The sequence below is a fragment of the Stylophora pistillata genome, chromosome 4, assembly GCF_964205215.1.
Source record: "Stylophora pistillata chromosome 4, jaStyPist1.2, whole genome shotgun sequence".
Classification (NCBI taxonomy): Eukaryota; Metazoa; Cnidaria; class Anthozoa; order Scleractinia; family Pocilloporidae; genus Stylophora; species Stylophora pistillata.
The window spans coordinates 10152998-10175843 of record NC_142522.1 but is presented as its reverse complement, the minus strand read 5'-3'; the positions used below and the strand labels follow the sequence as shown (position 1 = coordinate 10175843).

At 39.4% G+C, this 22846-nt stretch overlaps 1 protein-coding gene, 1 long non-coding RNA gene and 1 pseudogene across 3 annotated transcripts; 1 reads left to right on the top strand and 2 right to left on the bottom strand.

Moving 5' to 3' along the window:
• Window positions 1-835: 835 nt before the first annotated feature.
• On the bottom strand, window positions 836-2275 carry LOC148732416 (uncharacterized; annotated as a pseudogene).
• Window positions 2276-4805: 2530 nt separating this feature from the next.
• LOC148732415 (uncharacterized) lies at window positions 4806-6527 on the top strand. The gene is made up of 3 exons (XR_015999576.1): window positions 4806-4839; window positions 5929-6007; window positions 6328-6527. It is a non-coding gene; the product is annotated as an uncharacterized LOC148732415 (long non-coding RNA).
• Window positions 6528-6623: 96 nt separating this feature from the next.
• LOC148732414 (uncharacterized) lies at window positions 6624-18036 on the bottom strand. 2 transcript variants are annotated; one of them, XM_088755771.1, is made up of 7 exons: window positions 17280-18036; window positions 17102-17161; window positions 11231-12002; window positions 10020-10097; window positions 9587-9667; window positions 8905-8985; window positions 6624-8310 (listed from the first exon to the last, which is right to left on the bottom strand). In XM_088755771.1, exons 1-7 carry the CDS (start codon window positions 17280-17282, stop codon window positions 7976-7978), a joined length of 1410 nt encoding a protein of 469 aa, XP_088611897.1. In that variant the 5' UTR covers window positions 17283-18036; the 3' UTR covers window positions 6624-7975. The 2 variants fall into 2 exon arrangements, with proteins under 2 accessions (XP_088611897.1, XP_088611898.1); XM_088755772.1 differs by lacking the exon at window positions 17280-18036 and adding an exon at window positions 13469-13727.
• Between the last annotated feature and the right edge of the window lie 4810 nt (window positions 18037-22846).

The window sequence follows — 22846 nt, the reverse complement described above, 5'->3', positions numbered from 1 at the left end:
TCGGTAATTTGTCTGTCTTTGGGCTCAAAGCCAGGGATGATTTATGCTAGTATTGTACAGGGAACCTCAATCAGTTTGAAATCCGTTCAAGATCTTCAATGCATCTGGTTGGACTGCTCGATTTGCGAGTTCGATTTCTACGATAAAGTCATCCAACTTTTCAAATGGTCTACAAACAAGACATTATTGGTGTTGGCAAAGATCTCGGTCCGTCATTTCTAGAATCTTCATGAAAAGGAGCATTAGGTTAAAACAGTTTAAGCTGAATTGGCGTTTTTTACACTCCACTTCTCCAATGTGCGACCCCGTGTTTTTCCTTATTTTCGTTTAGTTCCGGAAACACCGCTAACAATGGGGTTCAAATTCCACTCACAGTCACAGTAAAAAGAAAGCCCAAAACCCAAACGGTGTTCTTAGTTCTTAGCCATCGAAATCTTAACACCTTGCTTAACGTGATGCAATTGTTTCAGTTTCAATCACCGTATAATCAGAGATGACATTTTCATGAGGAGGGGGGAGGAGGAAGGCTTCTTTTTGTTTACTTTAACTTCTTTCGTCAAAATTTCTTTTTCCAAACGTTTAAATGTAATTTTTTCAAAGCACGCTCGTTTTTGAGAATAAAATTAAAAATGAAAATGTCTTACCGAGAAAGGCATGCAAGGGCTCGTGGTTTGTCCAACCATCAATGATTAGGGAAGGTACGTTTTTTATTGGGGGGGGGGGGTGGGCCGGGGCTTCGGAGGGGAGGGTCATTAGTAAATATTTTACAAATTGGGGGGGTCAAACCTGTTTGATACGCAGCCGGGGGAGGGTCATAGTTTTTTTTTCTTTTTTTTTAGGCAAGGAAAAAACTACTCCATGTCGGTTAGTTGACTTTTAATTATTTGTTACCAAGCGCTCGAAGTGTATAGAAACCTAAAACTTATATATACAAGCAAAGCTACCAGTCTAAATCAATCTACATCATTTTAAACAGATGTCGAAATATTATGTCAAAAAACTATCTTGTCCCAACTAACGTAATTGTCTCTCTCGACCCTTGCCCGCTTTCGTCCATATTTTGACGTCGGTAATGTTTCCGCGCGGGGCTCTGGTATAAAATTAGTGTCCAATGACGATTCGTTACTTGAGCTACTCGGGCTTGAACCGACAAGTCGATCTACCACATCACTTTGCGAGTCAGTTTCCACCTCGGAAAGTGACGAGGTCACTTGATGCTGTACATTTCTGAGTGGGAGCTTCCGAGGTTGTTGACGCCCCATTAAATTGTACTGCAAGCTACCAATGTGCGCTTTTATCGTTGCGACTTTTCCAGCTTTCTTCCCGTTGAAGGTGATCTTGTGATGGAAAAAGTACAAGGATAGTTGGTCCACCCTCAACGACGACAGCTTATCGGAGTTGTACAGTCCAACTCAGTCAATGTCATTGTACTCCCGGTTCAGCCGTTCCATTCGCTCCAGTTTCAGTCTCCTCTTTCTTCTTCTCCGTGCGCATTTTTATCTGGGCAAGGTGCTCAACATACTCTGCTACAAACTTTTCGGGGACAATGTATTTATCTGAAAACCTTCTAATAGCCTCACTGTCCCCACTGACTAGTTCACTTTCCTCAAACAATTGCTTAATCTGAGCTCGAGGCTGGAAGTCATCGATCCGGCTCACGGCCATCGGTGGGAGTTGCACTCCAAGAGAGATAATGGAAGTTTGGTAGCTTGCCATAGTCGGGATATGGTCGTCGAGTTGAAAGTGGAGCGCTGGCAGTCTCATCCTTCTCGCAAAATTTACATAGTTTGCCACTTCTCTCTTTACACGACATTCGCCTATACTCCATATAAACCTCACCTTTCTCACAAAATTCCATCTGAGAACTCAGTATATTCGCCCTTTGGGTTCGGGAACCACCCCAGATCGTCATCTTTCCACTTCTCTGGACTTGTACTTTCACTTGTTCCCGCACCCGGTGTACTACCAACAGAGTCAGAGGAGTAGCGGGCATAGTTTTTAGAATGGCAAGTCGGCAAACAGCCACAATAGCCACAAGTTGCTCCATCTGACCTCATGAAATCCTGGCATTCTCCACAAGCGCATTTCCCTCTTTCTATTCCTCGCACATCCTTGCCCATTTTCAAGTTTTCACCGTGCAACGCCAGGCAATTAACTGGTTTGTGCGCAGACACGGTTATGTGAGCAACACTTCCGGTTAGTTATTTTCACTTCCGGTTATTTTTGTCTTGGAGGAGGTGGGAGGAGGGTCAGATCCTTTTTGTTTAGGCATTTATAAAGGGTCATGCATTAATCCAATCTAGAAAGTGGTAGGGCCACGACTTTTTTGGCAAAAAATGTCTAAAATACCCCGGCCCACCAACCCCCCCTCCCCCCAATAAAAAACGTACCTTCTCTTAGTGCAGAACGTGTTTTCCCCATTGGTTGAAGCCATACTTGACAACTACAATGGTGCCTCAGAAGTCCCCTTTACAGTAACTCAGGAAAGCGCAGCGCCACTTTTCTTGCTAAGAACGTCAAGGTTGTGCAATGTTATTGGCTGGCAGCCCACAGAATGAGCTCGGAGTCGACCAGCCTGCAGAGGAGGTCGGTGTAATTTCTTAGCTAGTTTTATCTTGGAAAAAAATTATTGTTTTGCAGCAGCGGAGGACTGGGGAGAGAAAGAAATTTGTCTCAAGGGGCTGAGCAAAGGTCAAACGAAGAGAGGGGAGGGGATGAGACAATGAATACATTACTATATTATCATTTGCCTTTCCTCGGCTCCTCCCCCCACCGTCCACTCTAACTCCAAATCAAACGAACGATTGAGTTAACTCGCCCTAATAAGACACCTGCAAGGTAGGTGTCGGACTATTTTTCTGAGAGGCGTGATATGCACGAAAACCCAGAATACGATATTGAAAGATACCTCCTATTCTGAGAACCAATAGAACTGACACAATTCCGTGAAATTTGGTCCAAACGTATAGCGAAAGATATAAAAGCGTGTAGGCTTTTTATTCCTTAATGTTGGTCAAATGCTTTAATTTTTATAGTGGCCTCAGAACGTAACACATTTTCAAATGTTTAATGCTCTTAACAGGTCTGCTAGCTACTAACTCTTTTAGCCCAAAGAATGACCAGCATCTAATTTCTTCTCACAGTAATTCAGAGATTGATCTTTGGTGACTGACACTGAGCCGTCACATTTCATCAGAGATCACGTCTGATACCCGATTATTCGAAGGAATATCGTTTGGTCACTTTACTGTTTACCGGATTCCTTCGCCTTAGGAGAGGAATAAACAGAAAGCTAATATTTTTTTTCGAATTGTGCATTTAATATCCTTTGTAATGATGTATATAGTGTGTGGTTGTTTCTTGAATATCAGACGCGTGGGAAGTTTTTTTCATATAGGAGCCCGCGAAAATGTGTGGGGGTCAAAGATTCCCTAATGTGTCGGTACGGACTGAAGACTAGTCATTATTTACCGTCTAAGGAGGGGGGGGGGGGGGTTTGGAGCATTTCTTTGCAGGGTTTCTATGGGAACGGAGGAGTATCAGTCGTCACTAACAAAGCATAAAGGATGGACTAAAGAAAATTGAGTGTTTCTTGTGTTTCATTCATCGTCGATCAGGTTAATGTTTAGATTTCTATGCAGTCTATTGGGGGGATCATGTAAAAATCTCATTGTGACACGACAAAATCCTCCCTGCCCCCCTTAAACTCATTCAAAATCGCTCAAAAATCACTTTTAAGGCAAAAGGACGACTGTACACCACAGATAAGGTGATTCAACGTTTATTTATCATGGATTTTTATACATAGTTAGCAATATATCGCTATAGATAAGGCAAACGGTGAATCTGGTAATTTACTATAAAATTACAATCGGCTACACAAACAGAATGTGTGGACCCCCTGTAATTAAATTCAGGAAATTCGCACAAAATTGCGTTTAGCGGCTATTCGAGATCAGTCGAGGCACGTAATTACCGCTCAGATCGAACCCAAATAGGTCAAATAGGAAAAACCGAAAATTAAACCGCACCGGATATCATACCCGAAAACCCGTCGGTATTTTTCGGGAAAACCGAAAACCAAATGCTAAAAAACGGAAAATCTGCAAGCCGCAATGAACATCAAAACCGAAAAATCGAAATTTTTTAGCACAAAAATCGAAAAACCGATCTAAAAAAATAGCTAAAACCGCAAAACCGAAAAATCCTGATGCCCCCCTCTCATTTGTATCTCAAGCCCATGACCAGGCTGAAAGAACATCACACATCTTTTCATGTTTACTTTTGTGAAACCTAAAATCTCCTCTTTAATTTGTGGCTTGAATTGTGCCCTATTTTTTAACCAATGATGTTCTTTCTTTTTTAACCATGATTTGTTATTTTTTTTTCACGGAAGATTAGAATACTAGCAGGAGAGGTTTATAGTGATCAGAACATAAAAGGCTGAGCCTCCCGGTTAATTAGCTCAATTGGTTAGAGCGCCGGATTGTGTTGTGCGGGAGGTCGAGGGTTCGTGCACCGGCCGGATCAATACTCATGGTCTTAAAATAAGTGAGGAAAATTTGCTACCTTTCTATAATCAAGAAATGGATAAACATTTTAGTTTTCTCGGATAAGGACGAATAAACGGAAGGCCCCGTCTCCTGCAGGGCTAGGGGTAGGAGACGTTAATTTCCCACGCACGAGATTACTGTGTCGTGGATGTCCTCCCCTGGGGTGGGATGGGGGGTGTTGGTCCTGAAAAGCCTCTATGGGTAGTAGTCAATCGACCTATGTATGTATGTATGTATGTATGTATGTAGGTATGTATGTATGTATGTATGTTGAGCTACAGTCGTGGTAAGTGTAAATTCCATTACAGATTCGTCATTCATGACTGGCGTTCATGACTGGCGTTCATGAAAATTTTAACCCAGATTATCACTGAAAGCTTTGGTTTCTTGAAAAAAAAAAATTGAGGCTATTGATACTTCTGGTCCTGTGAGTTACTTTGTGTTAGCACAATGTATACTTTATTGCAGTATTTTGTTTCCCAATTGTGGATTCCCAACGATGCATCATTTATTTGCTGCTCTTGAACATAACTGATGATAAATATCATCAAATTTACTGAGGCCACTTTGTAGAGACTATTTCAGAAATGTTCTAGGTAGCTACAAAAACGAAGACCCCGAAAACGAAGACCTCCTACGACAACGAAGACCCATTAAGAAAAGAAAGATCTAGACCCAATACCTGTGCCTGAACCGTCATGCAAAAAAAATTGAGGCTATTGATACTTCTGGTCCTGTGAGTTACTTTGTGTTAGCACAATGTATACTCTATTGCAGTATTTTGTTTCCCAATTGTGGATTCCCAACGATGCATCATTTATTTGCTGCTCTTGAACACAACTGATGATAAATATCATCAAATTTACTGAGGCCACTTTGTAGAGACTATTTCAGAAATGTTCTAGGTAGTTACAAAAACGAAGACCCCGAAAACGAAGACCTCCTACGACAACGAAGACCCATTAAGAAAAGAAAGATCTAGACCCAATACCTGTGCCTGAACCGTCATGCAACATATCTACCTCGCCGCAATTTCCGGGTGCATTCTTTTCTGCTTGTCGATACAAAATAACTGACTAGAAAATCAAGAGAACTAAAACGTCCTGTTTTTATTGGGTCTTCGTTTTCGTAATGGTCTGCGTTTTTGTAATGGGTCTTCGTTTTCGTAGGGGGTCTTAGGTCTTCGTTTTCGTAACTACCAATGTTCTACACTGTATAAGGTATGCAAGTTAAAATAAACCATTTGATGATAGATCCTACTTTTGATACTCATCCCTAATTTTATCCTTACAAATGGTCTTGTTTGAGTTTAAGTAGCCTTTATACTGTTCCAAAAATAAAAAGCAATTGTCAAATTGTTTTCGTATTTTTCAAGGTCCATCAGTTTTTTTAACTTGATTCTGTGGTGGAAATCATGGAAAAAGATGGACAACCATCTTATTCAGAATGACAAGGTGAGAAATTTATTAAGTAATAGATCACTTTTGCATTATTATCAACCAATGCTTGACTGTTTACATTGGAAAACAACAAAAATGTCGTGGAAAAGGTGGTGAATCATGATGTTTAAATTAGTTAGAAAGATTATACCCCTTGTTCAAACACACAGTTGAAAGCCTGTTATGACTATGCATATTCAGTCATAATCCACCGATGTTTACTTTTGAAGACCACTTTGATACTGAGGCTTTCATTTAATGAAATCGCAGTTCCTAACTCTGTTGCCAAAATCCTACTCCCTGTACTCATGATCTTTTTGATCTTCTCTCCCAAGTGTCTTCTAAAGAACCAAGGGCACAAAAGCTGTGTAACTTGTGAGTCTTGCACTCAAGACTTTGGATGTGATTTCTACTAGTATACTGAGTAATTCACAGTAGTGATAAAATGTTCTAAAGAGTCTTTGTATGGGTTACTTGCTTGTGTATTGTTGACAGTAGTGTAAGACCTGTTTGTATTACAACTGTGCTAATTTTCCATTGTCCCAACTTTTATATCTGTTGTCAAAAGGGGAAGAAAGCAAGGGCTTCTGCATACTTGGGTCTTAGGTGAAACAGCTCATGCGGGCACTAATTCCAGAACCTGAATTTATTTTTCATTAGCTTCAACATTTACCACTTGACATTGCAAGCTGAATAACGATCTACTAACCATGACAGAATGCACAGATACAAAACTATCATAAATTACACCATACTTACAATTGCTATTTTAAAATACCGGTAGTTCACTGTATTGATCTTTGCATTACACTCAAGACAGTGAAGAATGTGTTGCATCAAGAAAAATACATCTACTTGTACGACAATGCTCTCTGTCCGAGTTACTTTCACTAACTTTCTAAAGTAATTTATTACCAGATACAGCATTACTATTTGTAACAAAAAAAAAAAAATTCTTTTGATCATGCTGCTTAACACATCAAAGCTATGGAAATGTTCTACATGTGAATGTCAAAGTCTGATCAAAGATTCTTCATCAAAGCCCATGTGGTTGGCTATTGAAAAGTCCAAAATTTAAGAGTTATTGGCTTTTGGCTGGTTGTTTAATAGCACCACCTAGTAAATAAAGTCTTGATAAATATTAAATATCCACCCCAATTAATTACTCTCTACCCTAAAGATTTACAAGAAACATAACCCAGTCATTGTCGTGATGATTTACAATGATTGATTAATTTAATGTGAACATTACTTACTATACCATATTCTGTTACCTTTTTTTTTCTTTTTTGGCATTGTTGTATGTAAATTCTTTTGTTTTGCTTTGTTTTGTTTTTTTGTTTGTAATTGCTTTGTTTAGCATTTTGTATCTTTATTTTTTGGTTTGTTCTCCCCCTTTACTTTTGTGGTTTTTGTTGTTATGAAGTGTAAAACTGTAATATGAAACATGCCAATAAGAGAAAATCAATATTGAGCATATGTCTCCTCTAAAAGAAAATTGGAAAAAGCAGCATAATATCATGCAGGGCAATGTTTGCTCTGTGAAATATAACATTGCCATTTGCAAGTCAGAGTGTGACTGTTTTTGACTTGTCTTTAAAAACTGGGAGGATGTAATAATTTTAAAGGTTTGCCTACAACCTTGTTTTGTTGTAAATGTCATACACTATCAATGGCTTTAAGCATACCATGTCAATGAAAATTAATCACTTCATTTTCTGTGGCTTTAACCATACTGAGATACAAGAAGTCTGTGCAGAAGTTATATGTTACTGTCTCATAAGCTGTGGTCATTAGTATGACCTGCTTCTTGTGTTTCCCTTGCACAAATATACTGCAGTAGGCTAGCTAAGGTTATAATATGTAAATTACTACATTTCTGTACAATTTTTTTTTTCCTGGCAGTCAAAAGACCAAAATATTCGGGATAGCTAGCTCTTTGCTTAATGATTTGCTGTTCCAAGCTTACTGCATAATTTTCCCTCATTGTACTGTCCGTAGATCCCATGGCCAGTTACAAATATTGTTAGCCACATCATACCTGTTACAAGCAACAAGAGCTTCTACAAAGCCTCTCATTGAGGGTACTGTTGAAAAGGTGCTTAGTATACCAACAAGACTCTCTGTAGGACTTCTTCCTGCTTTGTAGTCAGTTTCTATCAGGTCCAAATCTTCTCCTGAAACATTGAAGATTTGCCCAACAGAGTGCCAATTTCTTTTGCTCTGTTTCTCCAAGTGATCCAGCTTCTTCTGGACATGATGCAACAGTATTTGGTTTTCATGGTTATGAAGCTGTGACATTTCAGAGACTTTACAATCTAAGAGTTCAATGGAAAAATGAGTCAGTTAATAGTAAGAGTAATGGCAATTGAGCTAGAGTTGTAACATGAATTGTTTATTTTTTGTTTTTGGAAAAAGGCATACTGTAGTGTTTCACGGTCTGTGAAACATTCGGATTCAACCACACAAAACAGATTCAACTCGACCATGTGCTCTTTTTAATTAATTCCCCCTAATCCCTTTCGGCCATATACAATTACATGCATAGATACTACACATACCCTAATTGACAAGAATTCCTAAGAAATGCTAAGCCTAGATTGGGAATTTGCTTATTCTTTAGAGTACAATGTTTGGCAGTGAAGGAAACTTAGTCTTGATTGAGTAGGAAAATTACATGAATTGAGGGGATGAAATTTCTCCCAATTTACCACTTGTTCATGACACTACAATAGTGCATTTCATCACATCAAACACCAAGCTTAGAGGAGGAGAGTGCATTTAAGAGAAGAAATGCAGCATCAGAATGACTAATGGCACACTTATTCCATGAACTGTGTTGTGTAACAACAAGAATAAACATGTTCTGAACTTTGTTTACCAAAAGGCAGGATGTACAGTGAGGTCCTCACCTGATGGAATCAGATCAATTTTTGGCTGATCTTGTCTAAGGTCACCTGTGAAAGACTCATGCTCAGCAGCCTCCAGCACATCTGAGAGAGAAAAAAAAACCACTTGGTTGTCCTTTAATATGATATAATGCCTTTATTTAATATATAACATCTATTTACATCCAGCAAATTGGTAATTAGAATATTATGTAAGGTCCCAAATTCTGAGAATATCATGGTCACTACACTTGATCTTTAATCAAATTTGACTGAGAAAATAAATGATTTAAATTGACAACTGTACAACTAAAGAAAAGGTTTTTAGCATTTATTGGATAACCCTATTCTAGGAAAGGATCGAGAGTTGTAGTTTGGAAGTGTCAGCCAAGCGCATTCAAGTGGTTTAATTTAAAAATTTCCAGGTCTCACTGTTGTAAATAGCAAATACAAAGGTCTGCTAAGCCTGGGTCAAGACGTTATTTTATATACTTATAAAATGATCTATTGGTGATTGTGATAACAACTAAAAAGCTACATAAATAGACAATGTGTCGGTAAAACGTTCAGTAGCCAGCGCTGAAAATTGTCTCATTTTCAAGGCTACAGAAAATGGGAGTAATTTTCTTTTCTTCTTTCTTCCTTTTTTTTTTTTTTTTTAAATTCAATATAGATATGAAGAAGGAAGGAATGACTGACTCTTCACCTAATGGAATTAGTCCATTATTTGGCCTGTTATTCATAGCTTGTCTAACGGGAGACTGCTCCTGCTCATCTGCTCCATTATCTGCAAAAAAAGGACAGTGATTAGTCATTTATAAGTTCTGAAAATAACTGACCCTCTCTCTTTTCGGCTTAGCTCTCAAACACTAGCTTCAGGAAGGTCCTGCCAGTAACTATAAATGGTGCCTAACAAAACCAATAAATGCTGGGAATTTCTAACGAAAATTGAGAGGCTCTTTACATCTGCACCATGCCAGAACATGATAAGTCAAGAATGTGCACTTCTATGCTAAATATGGAAAAACTTGAGCGGGTTTCTTCTTTAGTGTGAATGCCTCTCCAGCACTAACTGAGCTCTCACCACTATCAACTAAGTACCATGGCCAAGTTGTGAAAGTAAGTCCAACCAGCCATACCTTGAACAGTTCCACCATTGTCCTCTCTTTCCTCAGGTCTTATCACGCATAGTGGCACATGTTCAGGTGAACCTACGACTGACAATATATATGTCGACTTATCACTATAAATAGCTGGTTTGCCAATTGGTAAAATGGTGTAATACCACAATTTTAATTTAATTTAAATTTAATTTAGTCCTTTAATGTTCACTGCATTAAGTTTTGCAGTGGGGAAGGACTGGAAAGGAACATAGGAACCATTTGTGCTAATCCACCCTCCCACCCATCCCACCCCAGGGGAGGACATCCATCACACAGTAATCTCGTGTGTGGGAAATTAACGTCTCCTACCCCAGCCCTGCAGGAGACAGGACCTCCATTTATTCGTTGCTATCTGAGAAGACTAGAATATCTAACCATTTCTTGATGTTATAGAAAGGTAGTAAATTCTTCTCAATTATTTTAAGACCCTGAGTGTTGGTCCGGCCGGGCTCGAACCCTCGACCTCCCGCACAACAGTCCAGTGCTATCCATTGAGCTAACCGGGAGGTGGTGTGATTTGTACTGATAGCTAAGATCCCTATAGCTAGAGTAAATCTGAGAAGTAGTTTTGTTTTATCACTTAAACATGGTTCAATTATCCCTAGTTAATAAGGGGTGCTAGTTGATATATGCCATCACCCTTCAAGAGATCGGTTCTTTAGATTACCCTTGAAGCATCTCTCCAAGAACATTCTATTCATTGGTTTCTTTTCGTTTTTGTTTTGTTTTGTTTTTTTTGTTTTTGTGTGTTTGAGAGAGAGAGAGAGTTTGAAATAACAAGGGGTTTTAGTTTAAATGTGTGAGTCTCACATCCATTTCTCAGATTAAATCGCATTACCTCTCACATACAATCTGCCTTGGATTTTCCAAACCAGTTTTTATTCAGGGTGGGTCTATTTTAGAAACTCAAATTTTATCTTTGAATTTATCATTAGTAATTAAACTTTCAACTCATGACAGTGTACTGAATAAATTTCCCTTTAACCTGGAAATAAGTCAAATGTTTTCAAAACAAAAAATCGTTGTGTTTTCCACTGACAACTGAGGAATCATTACTGCATGGACATGACTTATCAGGTTACTACAATGTGATGTTGTGTTGCAAATTATTAAAAGGAATTCAGTGCCTAAGTTCATGCTCTAAGAAAAAAAGCTAAAAACAGAGTTTAAATAAGACTCCCTCTTACCTTCAGATTGCACTGGTGAACTATTCCTATGTGTGATGTATCTTTTAACTCCAAATACAACAGCAAAAATAAGCACTAGGGTAATCACTATGATTATTCCACCTATTATTTTTCGCTCCCTTGCAATATTTTCAGATGACGACGTAGGTCTCCTAATATTATCACTTGAAGTACTGTCTGTTTGATTTGCTGCAAAATTGTGACCAGGAAGAAGAGGATCTGCAGGTGACGTAGCATAAGTTCTAACAACACTAGCTTCTGTAGAAGTTTCTAAGGCTTTTTTGCAGAGTTTGTTTCGGTGGTTCTTGGGACACTGCCAGTCCTCTCCCATTCCAATTTCTTTACATTTCTTCATTCTTCCAGTTTTTTCGACATTGGGACAACAAAAATAGCATTCTTGACAGAAACCATTGTCATCGAGGAAATGTCTTTTTGGGCACTTGGTTCCGCATTTACGATTTTGCGATGGGGTGCACTGCCGGATGACGTTCCTTAACCCACAGTCATGGCAGGACCTGCAACTCTCAATGCCATGTTTGTCTGAATATGTCTTGTTCTGTTGGCACAGTTTGCATTTAATAGTGGTGTAGTTAGTGATCTTGGTACCACATTGTGGTATGAGTCCTAATCCTACCGGGCATTCAGGACAGGCTATACACTCCATTTCAGCCCCTGGATCATCTGGGTAATACATCAGGAAGTTTCGCGCCAGAGAACATCTTGTGGGACCCCCGGTTACAAATTGTGGCCACAAGACTGATACCAGGATTAGCTGAAATAAGGGAAAAACATGATGAGAAACACAATTAAGAGATTATGCCATTAAATGCAGCATAAAATTACTTTTTGCCTTGAGTCATAAAAACATTTTGGAAAAAAAATTTTGATTTAAATATGCTTTATTCCAACCACATCTGCCCATCAAGGTGTAGCCTGAAGAACAGGCATATGTTGTATTTTACAGGCGAATGGAGTCAACAATGTTGAAATCAATACCTTCCTTTAGCTTCCATTTGCATGAAAGCATATGGTATGTTATACATATAACTGGCATTTCTTGAGAGAAAATGTTGCTTTGTCATAATAGTCATATCTAATTTAAGTCCTTCATGTGGATTGTAGTCTGCGTCGTTCTCCACTGTTGTCTTCATGGCTTGATTGCCACACTAAAATTAAGGCATTCTCTGTACACAGGAATAAAAGAATAGACTACAATAATAACAGGGCTGGACACTAATGGTAGCCCACTAGCCACAGACTAGTAGAAATTCAGTTTTGGCTAGTGGTTTTCAATTTTCACTAGCCAGTTTGGCTAGTAAACAGACTGAAATTGTCGTAACATCTAAAAACGTCTAAGATGTCACTAGCCACTTGGCTAGTAAGTTGAAAAGTTATTGTCGAGCCCTAAATAATCTAGAAACAGTGAAGTCAATGTGAAATTTAAAGCATATCCTAGAGAATCAGAAAGAAAGTGATCACTTTTAGCCAACAAATCATAATGCACCTATAAGAGTTCAATTTGAATTGTTCTTAATCATTTTATATTAAACAATTTTATCCACGTATTTCCATATAATAATTATGAACCTCTGCACCAACTTGTAAACAGTTTTGTTTGGCGCGAATTGTAAAAAGGTTTTTATTAAAATTTTGTACCTTCTAGAGAAGAAAAGAATAGAAAGAGAAACGCTCCTGAAAAAAATACAATTTTGAGAGAATTTGCAAAACTTTTTTGGCTCGGCATCTAGCATCTCAAACAACAACAGATTGCGCTGTGCGAAACCTGCCCCTTGAGGGACCTGGCACAAAGTTGGCCAATCTCAACATTAATTTGGACGCATTATTATTAAAGTTGTGTTAGCAGACATTTCAGACTCATACGGTTTTGTCAAACACTAATTTTGAATACTGATTGTTGACTGCTAACAAGAATAGGACAATCACAAGACTTTTGGAGGGTATATATACAGCTTATTTGTGGCCTGAGCAGCATCATTTGCACCCAAGTGGAGCGAGGGTGCAAATGATGCTACGACAAAAGTCTTGTGCACATGCCCGACAAAAGTCATGTGATTATTATTATTATCAATACACAAGCCTCCCAGTTATCTCAACTGGCTAGAGCACTGGACTGTTGTGCGGAGCAACTTGTGGCTAAGCCTATCAGATGGAGTAGCTCAAGTAACGAATCGTCACCGGACACTAATTTTATACCAGAGCCCCGCACGGAAACATTACCGACATCAAAATATGCTGATGACTGCCAACTGCACACATCTGACGTAGACCCAGTAGCCTTGGAACAGCGGATCAATCATGATGTACAAATAGCAAACAAATGGTTCGAAGACCATGGGATGAAAGCCAACCCCGCTAAACACCAAGGGATGGTTCTTGGCAAAACCGATTACCCTTTCTCCTTCTCAACCACAAGATGCCAAACACTTTTTTGGAATAATTCTTGATAATGAACTTAACTTCAAGGAACACATATCCTCTGTATGTAAAAAAATAAATAATCAGTTCAGTGTCCTCAAAAGATTTGGCAAACTTATTTCTACCGAAATTATGCTTCGCCGTTATAAAACGTTTGTTACCCCATTTTCACTACTGTTCTATGATATGGCACTTTTGTAACTCAGAGGACTCTGTTAAACTGGACACCTTAAATAGACGTCTTTTAAGATTTGTTTTAAAGGACTGGGACTCGAACTACGATGATCTTTTAGACAAGGCAGGTGTGTGTGGTTTAGCCAACAGGAGGATACAAAATATGATGATTTGTATATTCAACTGTCTCCATCTTGGTAAATATCCGTGCTATCTGACACAACTAATCAAGCTAAGATCTACTGCTTACTCCCTAAGGGGCACGAATATTTTATCACTTCCTAAGCCGTTTACAACCACATACGGTCTAAATTCTTTTAGCTATTCATCCGTTAAGTATTGGAACTCCCTCCCTGACCACTTTAGAAAAACTGTAGACTATAGCGAATTTAAGAGCAAACTGTCAGCGCACAATTTCTGTTAATATTACATTTATATCACATATTATTATATTAACGATTATTATATTATTATATAATGAATTATTTTTATCTTTTAACCTGTTCTTGCTGTAATTTTAATTAGGATCGGAGACACTAGCTTATAAGCTAATCTAAAATCCGAGGATAAATAAAGTTTATGTATGTATGTACCGTATTTCTTCACCTATAAGCCGAGCGATTTTTTCAGTTTTCGACCCAAAATTTTGGGAGATTTTTCACGGAGAACGGGGTTCGGCTTATAGCCGAGGGTTTTACATTTTAAAAATATACAGTTGCTGAATAACTTTACCCCCCCGGCTTGTAGTCAAGTTAGCAATGAAGCAGAAGTAATAAAACACAACAAAAATAACTTCTGAATATTGGTTATTCACTTTTATGAAATTGGTGGCTCCTAAAGGAGCCGTTTGACGGATACGTGCAAGGGCTTTCAACCCAATGGTTTACTCGCCATCCGTTTCGTTTTCGCTGTCTGTGTCGAACTCGTTCTCTTCTATGTATTCATCATCTACTTCTGGGGTTTCGTCAGAGTAGACCACGTCGTCCTCTGTTCCGTCCAAGGCATTGGAAATACCGCAGGTCTTGAAGGATTTGACAACCATCTCTTCGGGTATCTCTGCCCATGCTTCCTTGATCCACCTGAGGACAAGATTTCTGCTTGGCGCCTTCTTCTTCCCAGCTGGGGTAAACTCAAATGGCCCAGATGTCATCCACGCCAAGTACTTTCGGCGCACATTATCTTTAAATGGCTTGTTTAGGCACTTATCCAAGGGCTGTACAACCGGGGTTAGGCCACCAGGGATAACTGCGACGTCAATGTTTCGCTGCTTCAGGTCATCTTTCACGGAATCGGTCAAGTGAGCTCGGAATGAGTCCCACACCAAAAGGGAACGCTCGGCACGGGGCAAACTCTGTCGAATCCATTCTCGGATGCCCTGTTCATCCATCCACCCTTTCTTATGGAAGGAAACACGAAGAGGATGCGGCACAACCAGATCTCTCGGTGTACGGACGCCTTTGAAGATGACTTTCGGTGGCACCTTTGCTCCATCGGCAGCAACAGCAAGAACGACGGTGAAGCTCCGCTTTTCCGCTCCGCAAGATTTTACTGGCACTGTTCGGCTTCCACTGAATTCCAGTGTTCGGTTCGATGGCAGCTCAAAACGCATGGGTGTCTCATCCATGTTGTAGATGCGGGATAAAGGGTAGTCGGCGCGTCTTCTTGCTGCAATGACGAAGCGATGAAAGCACACAATGTTCTCTTCGAGATCGGCGGGCAATCGCTGGGCCAGAGTTGTTTTGGTTCGCATGCTGACCGAGTGGCGTCGTTTCCATTTCTCGTACCATCCACGGGAAGCTTTGAAAGCAGGATCATCGGAGAGCTCTTTAGCTTTAAGGCGAAGGATCAATCCACTCACCGCAATACCTACGAAAAATAAAATAACAATCTTATTTTGCTGCGAGATAACCGTAGATTCGTGACTGCAGCACTCTTTTCGTGACATGTTATGAAATTGTCATGACAACAACATATTTCTGACCAATCAAAGTCTCTGTTTCCCACGCACTGAAAGACGATATCATTCAACTCTTCAAAAACTCTTAAAATTTTAGACAGAAAAGTAAATACCAACCTTGTTCTCTTTGCTGTGAAAACCACTCCATCACTTGCTGGTCTAGTTCGGGATATTTCGGAGTGAAACGGCCCATCGTCGCACGTTTTGCAGACATCTTCAGCTCTCCGGAAAGAATAGTCGCCTGGTCTCTTCTCCAGCATCGTACCATGGACTCGCTTAGTCCATATTCTCGAGCGATTTCCGAGTTGTTTTCTACCGCTTCAGCTTCCGCGATAACTTTTATCTTGAAAGCCATACTATACGAGGAACGGCGTGCTTTAGGCATGATGATAAAAAGTGACAGCGACGAAAGGTATACTCGATAGATTGATACTTTGAAACGTTTAACTGAGATTATTATTGTTGTTGTGGTTAATCTGTTGTCGCGTGGTAGTATTTATACAGTTCGTTGGATCAATTGATATTCATATCTCTTGATTGGTTCGCTTTTTTTCTTTTGTGTTTATTGTAATTCATTAGGTTTTGTGTTTAGTGAGTCAATTTCTTATGTTTTCCGTGAGGTTCGCTTGCTCAAATGGCCAGTTACAATCAATAATTTCGCTCTCGGCTTATAGCCGATGGTTTTACCTTTTTTTTTGGGCAGCTTGAGTGTAGCGTAAAGACCCTGAAAGTCAGGGTCTCGGCTTATAGCCGAGATCGGCTTATAGGTGAAGAAATACGGTATGTATCAAAATATGGACGAAAGCAGGCACAGGTCGAGAGAGACAATTTACGTTAGTTGGGACAAGATAGTTTTTTGACATAATATTTCGACATCTGTTTAAAATGATGTAGATTGATGTAGACTGGTAGCTTTGGTTGTATATATAAGTTTTAGGCTTCTATACACTTCGCATGTTTGGTAACAAATAATTAAAAGTCAACTAACCGACATGGAGTAGTTTTTTCCTTGCCAAAAAAAAAACAAAAACTGTGACCCTCCCCCGGCTGTGTATAAAACAGGTTTGACCCTCCCCAATTTGTAAAATATTTACTAATGACCCTCCCCTCCGAAGCCCCGGCTCACCCCCCCCCCCCCCCAATAAAAAACGTACCTTCCCTAAGAGCAACAGATATTGGGCTCCGCAAGTATCGTCAAGAAATCTGAATCGGATAAACCGAATCACCTCATAACAAGATTGCGAAAAGGGTCACAGCTGTTTGTACCACTGAGAAACAGGGAACAGATATTGAGAAATACTCACGTTGATGGCGCTCTTCATAGTCTTCGTGGCGCCAGGGTTGTTCCCGCTTCGTTCATTGCCCTGTGCAAAGAAAATAGCACTCATGCTAAGCCAATCTATGCTGAAAGTCTGCCAGTTGAGAGTTATTATGCTGAATACGCAATTGTAAAATTCAAGGAGCGAGCACTCGCTAACTTACCATTGTGTACTACTAAGCTTGCGCCTTTTCCTAATCTGAGTCTTGAAAATTATGGCAATCTCGGAGGCAGATGGTTTCGTTGATAAAAACCTCTTCACCGTAAGGCGAGAACCTACAATATATTGCCGTTGGACCTTGATAACAGTCTTAATTAAATGATTGTGAATGGTTTCACCATGTTCCTTCATGCGAAGTTGCAATAAAACAATGACGTCAGAAGTGATTAGGAAGATTCCACGGCCGTTGTCATATGTCACGTCCGCAGTGTAAGTTCCGCTTTGAGTCAAGTCGCAAGTTGACGGAAGTATCCTATTGTCCTTGTCCTGAATCCACAATTCTTCATCAGGAATAAATTGTAAACACTCTGATTTCTATTCCTTACGATTCGCATCAGATCATCGAAGGTTGACTCCGGACATATGTAAATGATGTGGACGGGTATTCTGAAGTTGCTCCGACACCCCAATTTCGTCCGTTGTGATTAGTTCGCATCGGTCTTACGGAAAAGAAATATTGTAGAACACTTTTAGCTGGATCATGTCGTAGTACTAAACGAAATCGAATAAACGACGACATGTACAGGCAGCAAAAGCGCGCAAACAAATACAAAGTAAGCTTAACACGTACGCTTGCCTTTTCTTCTTTCAACTGCTTTTTTAGTCACATGACCAAAACGATCGCCTTTGTCGCTAACGGCAACTGTTGCGCACGTGTTTTGGCAGTTCATACTTTCAGAGTAACGTCATACATCCTGGGAGAAGACAAAACATATTGCAACTAACTAAATGTGATGAACACTGTGGCTTTTAGAAAATACACAACAGTTTTGCTTTTAAAAATATGCTTGTTCGACAGTTCTTATGTCATCTTCAGTACTAGTTGTAATTTACATTAGGGCATCACTACGGCTGGCGCTGCTACGGCTATCGTGGTTGACGAGGCTTGGGGAGAGTACGTCGCCGAAGCCCGCCAAAATTCAACTTTTAAGCAACGCGAACTACAAACCTAGTACGGCTGAGAAGTTTAAAACCAATAAATTAAGCGTCTTCGCGGTAGTTTTTGCACGTCTAAAAACTCAAAATGACTTCGTTTAAAGGAACGAGGGATTCTAACGTTTGGAAAAAAAAATTGTAAGCGTTCCTGTGCACAGTGAATGAGTGAATTAAAATATTTAGCTTACGTGTCGTAAAATTGCCAGTTTGGAGCTTATAAACACCAAAGCAAAGTTTCTTCACGGTCCCTCATAACCCTCGTCATTCCTCGGCTTCAGCTATTTGAATTTCAAGTAGTCTTTGAGGTTTGAAAAGGAAAAGTTAGACTTTCTCCCTACACATTTCTCCTTGCGTTCGCTGCGTTCTCCATATGCACACTGCTTCGATTCTTCGACAAACCCGGCGGCAAAAATAAAGGCAGATTCACTCGGTAAGGGACAGCAAGCTTGATAAATAAACCCGATAAGCTATTTTTAAAGATGTTAAGTGTATTTCAATAATTAAAATTGCTCAGGAGAAAGTATAAAGCGAAGAAAGAAGCGAGATAAGTTCACGTACCACAGACTACGCCGAAACCTTCCCACTCGCGTAGAAGGATTTCCCGCTACGGCTGGATGGGAACCACTGACATGCGCAATGACTCGTTTCTGGACAATTTTACTTCCGGTAGCCGTAGCAGCGCCAGCCGTAGTAATTTGCTTAAACTCCCTATTAAGTGCAAAGTTGCAGACAAAATGCTAATTGGACATAACAGCAAAGGAAATATGAGAATGTAAGCAATAAGAGAGAAAGTTCTAAATTAACATGATAAAGTTGATGATTTCAAGTGGGTTCCTTCCCACAGAATGTAAATAGCATTTTTTATTTTACATTGGAAAGTGGTGGATGCGTTGGTCGAAGATGCTAAAGCAGTCACTAGAACCTTAAGTTCGGCATTTCTGAGAATTTGTTAATGTCTGGAGATGTGAGGTCCTATCACTGACCAAACTCTCACGCATGCCTGTGGAGAAATGCTGAGGGATTTCGCCGAGACAGCAGGCATTACAGCCCGCACCGAAAGACTTGTAAGCCACACACGGACGGAGCCCACGAAGGATAAGATCTTTCACCCCAAACATATTACCAGTTTCAAAAGATGAGAAAAACTAACTATGTTGTTACAATATTCAGTTTGAGCAAATTAAAACATGCTGCTTCATCCGATCAAGATGGAGGCCATATCGCCAATGTATTCGGACTCGCAGTGAGCTTTTGGAATTCAGAGTGAAGTTTAAGAATTCGGAGTGAGATTTTAAAATTCGAAGTGAGTTTCAAGTAGAATTAGTGGGAGTGAGTTTTTAGAATTAGTCGGAGTGAGTTTTTAGAATTAGTCGGAGTGAGTTTTTAGAATTCGGAGTCAGCTTTTAGAATTCGGAGTGAGCATTTAGAATTCGGAGTGAGCTTTTAAGAATTCGGAGTGAGGTTTAGAATTGGGAGTGTAGTTTGGAATTCGGAATACACTTCAAGGCCACCGTAACTACACCCTTTGAACTATCAAATTTTGACTATTTGGGTAATTTCAATTTCAGATTTTTATATGTTATGTTCAAATGTTTTAGGGGTGTTTCAGACCGTAAAGTAAATTAACGTGAAGCGAACCAACCGCATTCAAATATTTATAAATTGCGATGACGCTGAAACTATTCGGTATCGATCGTAACTACGCTTTCACGCATTAGTCTCTTAACCTCTTTTGAGACAGCTTTATAATAAAGAAATATTCCCTGAAGGAAAAATACTTCTAACAATGCAAACAGATCGATGATTGCAAAGAGGCACCCGTTTCATTATTTTGCACACTCGTACTCACCTCACGATAAGCGTGTTCTCAAACAGAAAAAAAATATCGTGTTTATCAGCTGTTTCAGCCCTCTTTTGCATGATGTCGAACGGTTTTGATCACTTTATGACACTAGAGGCTCACAATACCAAATATTGGTGAGTTGATGCTGTTATTAGTTGTTTTTTTTTTTTTTTTATCTCGTCTGTTATAGTTATGATAACGGTAAACCTGGGTAGGATGGTTATGCAACTCAATAGGATCAGTACTGCATTTTTACCGGCTTCCTAACATTCTTGCTGGAGTTTTTTTTTTTTTTTTTTTTTTTTTTTGCCCCTTGTGGTTAGCATATATATCATAAATATTGCACGTGATGCCTTCAAAGACAACTTCGAGTAACTACTCCGTCAAACAAATATCGACCCTGGTTTTAGGTCGTTTTTATGTTAAAATAAAAAAGTGTTTTGAATAATCCAGGGCTAATAACCTATGCCGAAGCCTGTTTTCAAGCGTTCTGTCGGTAAAAGGGATCGAAATAGCAGGGGGCGGAGGATTGATTTTGGTCAGTCGGATCAGGTACACGAGCCGACCCAGACCTCTCCCGCTTTTCACTCCTCTGCTGCTATAGCCCAGTGTATATTGTCGCAATTCATTTTTATCACTGAACGCCTGAGAACAGGCTACCTATTTTGAAACAAAATTTTTCAGAGATTTCAGCTTATCGAATAAGTCACTGATATGGCAAGGCACTGCTCCATCGAGAACTCTGTAGAATAGTAAAATAATTTTATAGACCATACGATAACGGACCGGAAGCCAGTGGAGCTATTTTAGTATGAGGTTCATACGATCAAATTTCCTGGAATACGTATCATTTCGAAATGCTTGAATGGATTGAAATATTGAAAGTAAACGTGTACATAGACCATATAGCAGTGAGTTGCAGTTATCTAATTTCGAAGTAATAAAGGCATGAACAACAATTCTAGCACTCTCTTCATCAATTTACCCTCTGACTTTGGCGATATTTCTTATTAGATAATGAGAGGACTTACAGATTGATTTTATGTGCACCTCGAGGCATGTCAAGGCTAAAACAACTGTAAAAAAATGACGCCAAGATTATGTGCCGAGATGGTACAACGGTCATGTTGCCAATCGAAGAGACTCTAAAGTGAACCTTGGACGATATCTTGGGCTGAAAAGAACAACTTTAGTCTTGTTTTGATTTAATTTGAGCTTGTTGTTACCACAGAATAAAAAAATATGATAATGAGCTTCTTGCTCAGTATGGTGCAGCGGAATGAAAGACTGATACATCATTACGTCTAGCACTAATGTATACTTCAGAATTTTCAAAACTTTAACACTGTTCTGAATAACTTTGTAAGATTATGATATATTGCAGATGAATATAAAACACTTATCTTTTAAATCATGACATTACTTCGACACAACGAGCGCTCTGATTGGTCAAAAATCTATCGTTCCATAGAAAACTGAAACATCTTCCCGTCCTGTCGAACCGAGCATCGAAATAAAGGCCTAAAACGTGGGAGCAATCAGTTAGTTTGTAGTTAACCTGCATTTTGAATGCGCTTCGTGGTTTACAAACTTTTCTCGTGTTCTCCTTACATCCCGCGTGGTTTATCAGCCAGTAAACTGATACAAAGTGTGTTTTTATCGCAAAATTAAGCAGTTTCTAGCACAGTTTGACATTGTAAAATTTGCATTGACAAGGAATCAAATTACATGTAAACTAGTTTGATATTATGCTGTAAGCAATGAAATGATTAAAAAAAATGCACTTTGTAGTAATCATTGAAACAGGCAAATAATACAAAAACATAAATCATCCAAATAGCTCAGACAGTGAGGGAAAAATATATGAAATACTTCTTAACACATTAATTGGTGTCCACGTTGTTAATTGTTCATTCGCCAAACTGACCATCGAAATTCGAAAAGTGAAGTTGTTTCAGCTTTGTTTTCTTATTCCATTTTGTTTGTTTTTGTTGTGAGCTTGTGTGTGTGTGTATGTGTTTATGTGTATGTGTGTGTGTGTATGTGTGTGTGTGTATGTGTGTGTGTGTATGTGTGTGTGTATGTGTGTGTGTGTGTGTGTTTGTGTGTGTGTTTTCAATAAATAGAAGCACTCGAGGCTGTCTAACGGGTATGCCGCGACAAGGAATGACATTTTAGAAGCGTGTGACGTCTACTATGTGAGGCTAGTTTTGGGATGTCACGAAACGCATAGGGGTAGGGATAGGCTAGTTTTGGAATGTCACGAAACGCATAGGGGTGGGGATAGGCTAGTTTTGGGATGTCACGAAACGCATAGGGGTAGCGTCGTGAGACATGCAAATGAACGGTTAGGGAGAAGACTATCCTCAGGCTGGTTGATGGGCCATTTCTGGTTGCTCCAGTTCTGTACAGTTGTTTCGATAAATAACCAGGCTTTGTTACATTAAAGCTGTGACATGAGAATACGGTGAATATTATCTAAGGTCCTAAATTCTTAGAATACCATGGACACTAGATCTTTTATCAAATTTGACTGAGGAAATAGATTTTCGAAATTGGCAATTGTCCAATTTAAAAAAGATTTTTAGCACTGATTGGATAACTCTTTTCCAGGGTATGATCGAGAGTTGCATTTCGTGAGTGTTAGCGGAGCGCATTCAGGTGGTTTAAGTTAAACATTTACAGGTATCACTGTCGTAAATAGCAAATGCAAAGGTCTGCTAAGGGTCAAG

Excerpts from the sequence above, each read along its gene's own strand:
- LOC148732414 (XM_088755771.1), bottom strand. Across the intron at positions 12,003-17,101 it reads CTATGAAGAGCGCCATCAAC|CTAATCCTGGTATCAGTCTT; the intron begins GTGAGTATTTCT and ends CCCTTATTTCAG. Across the intron at positions 10,098-11,230 it reads TTCACCAGTGCAATCTGAAG|TCGTAGGTTCACCTGAACAT; the intron begins GTAAGAGGGAGT and ends ATATATTGTCAG.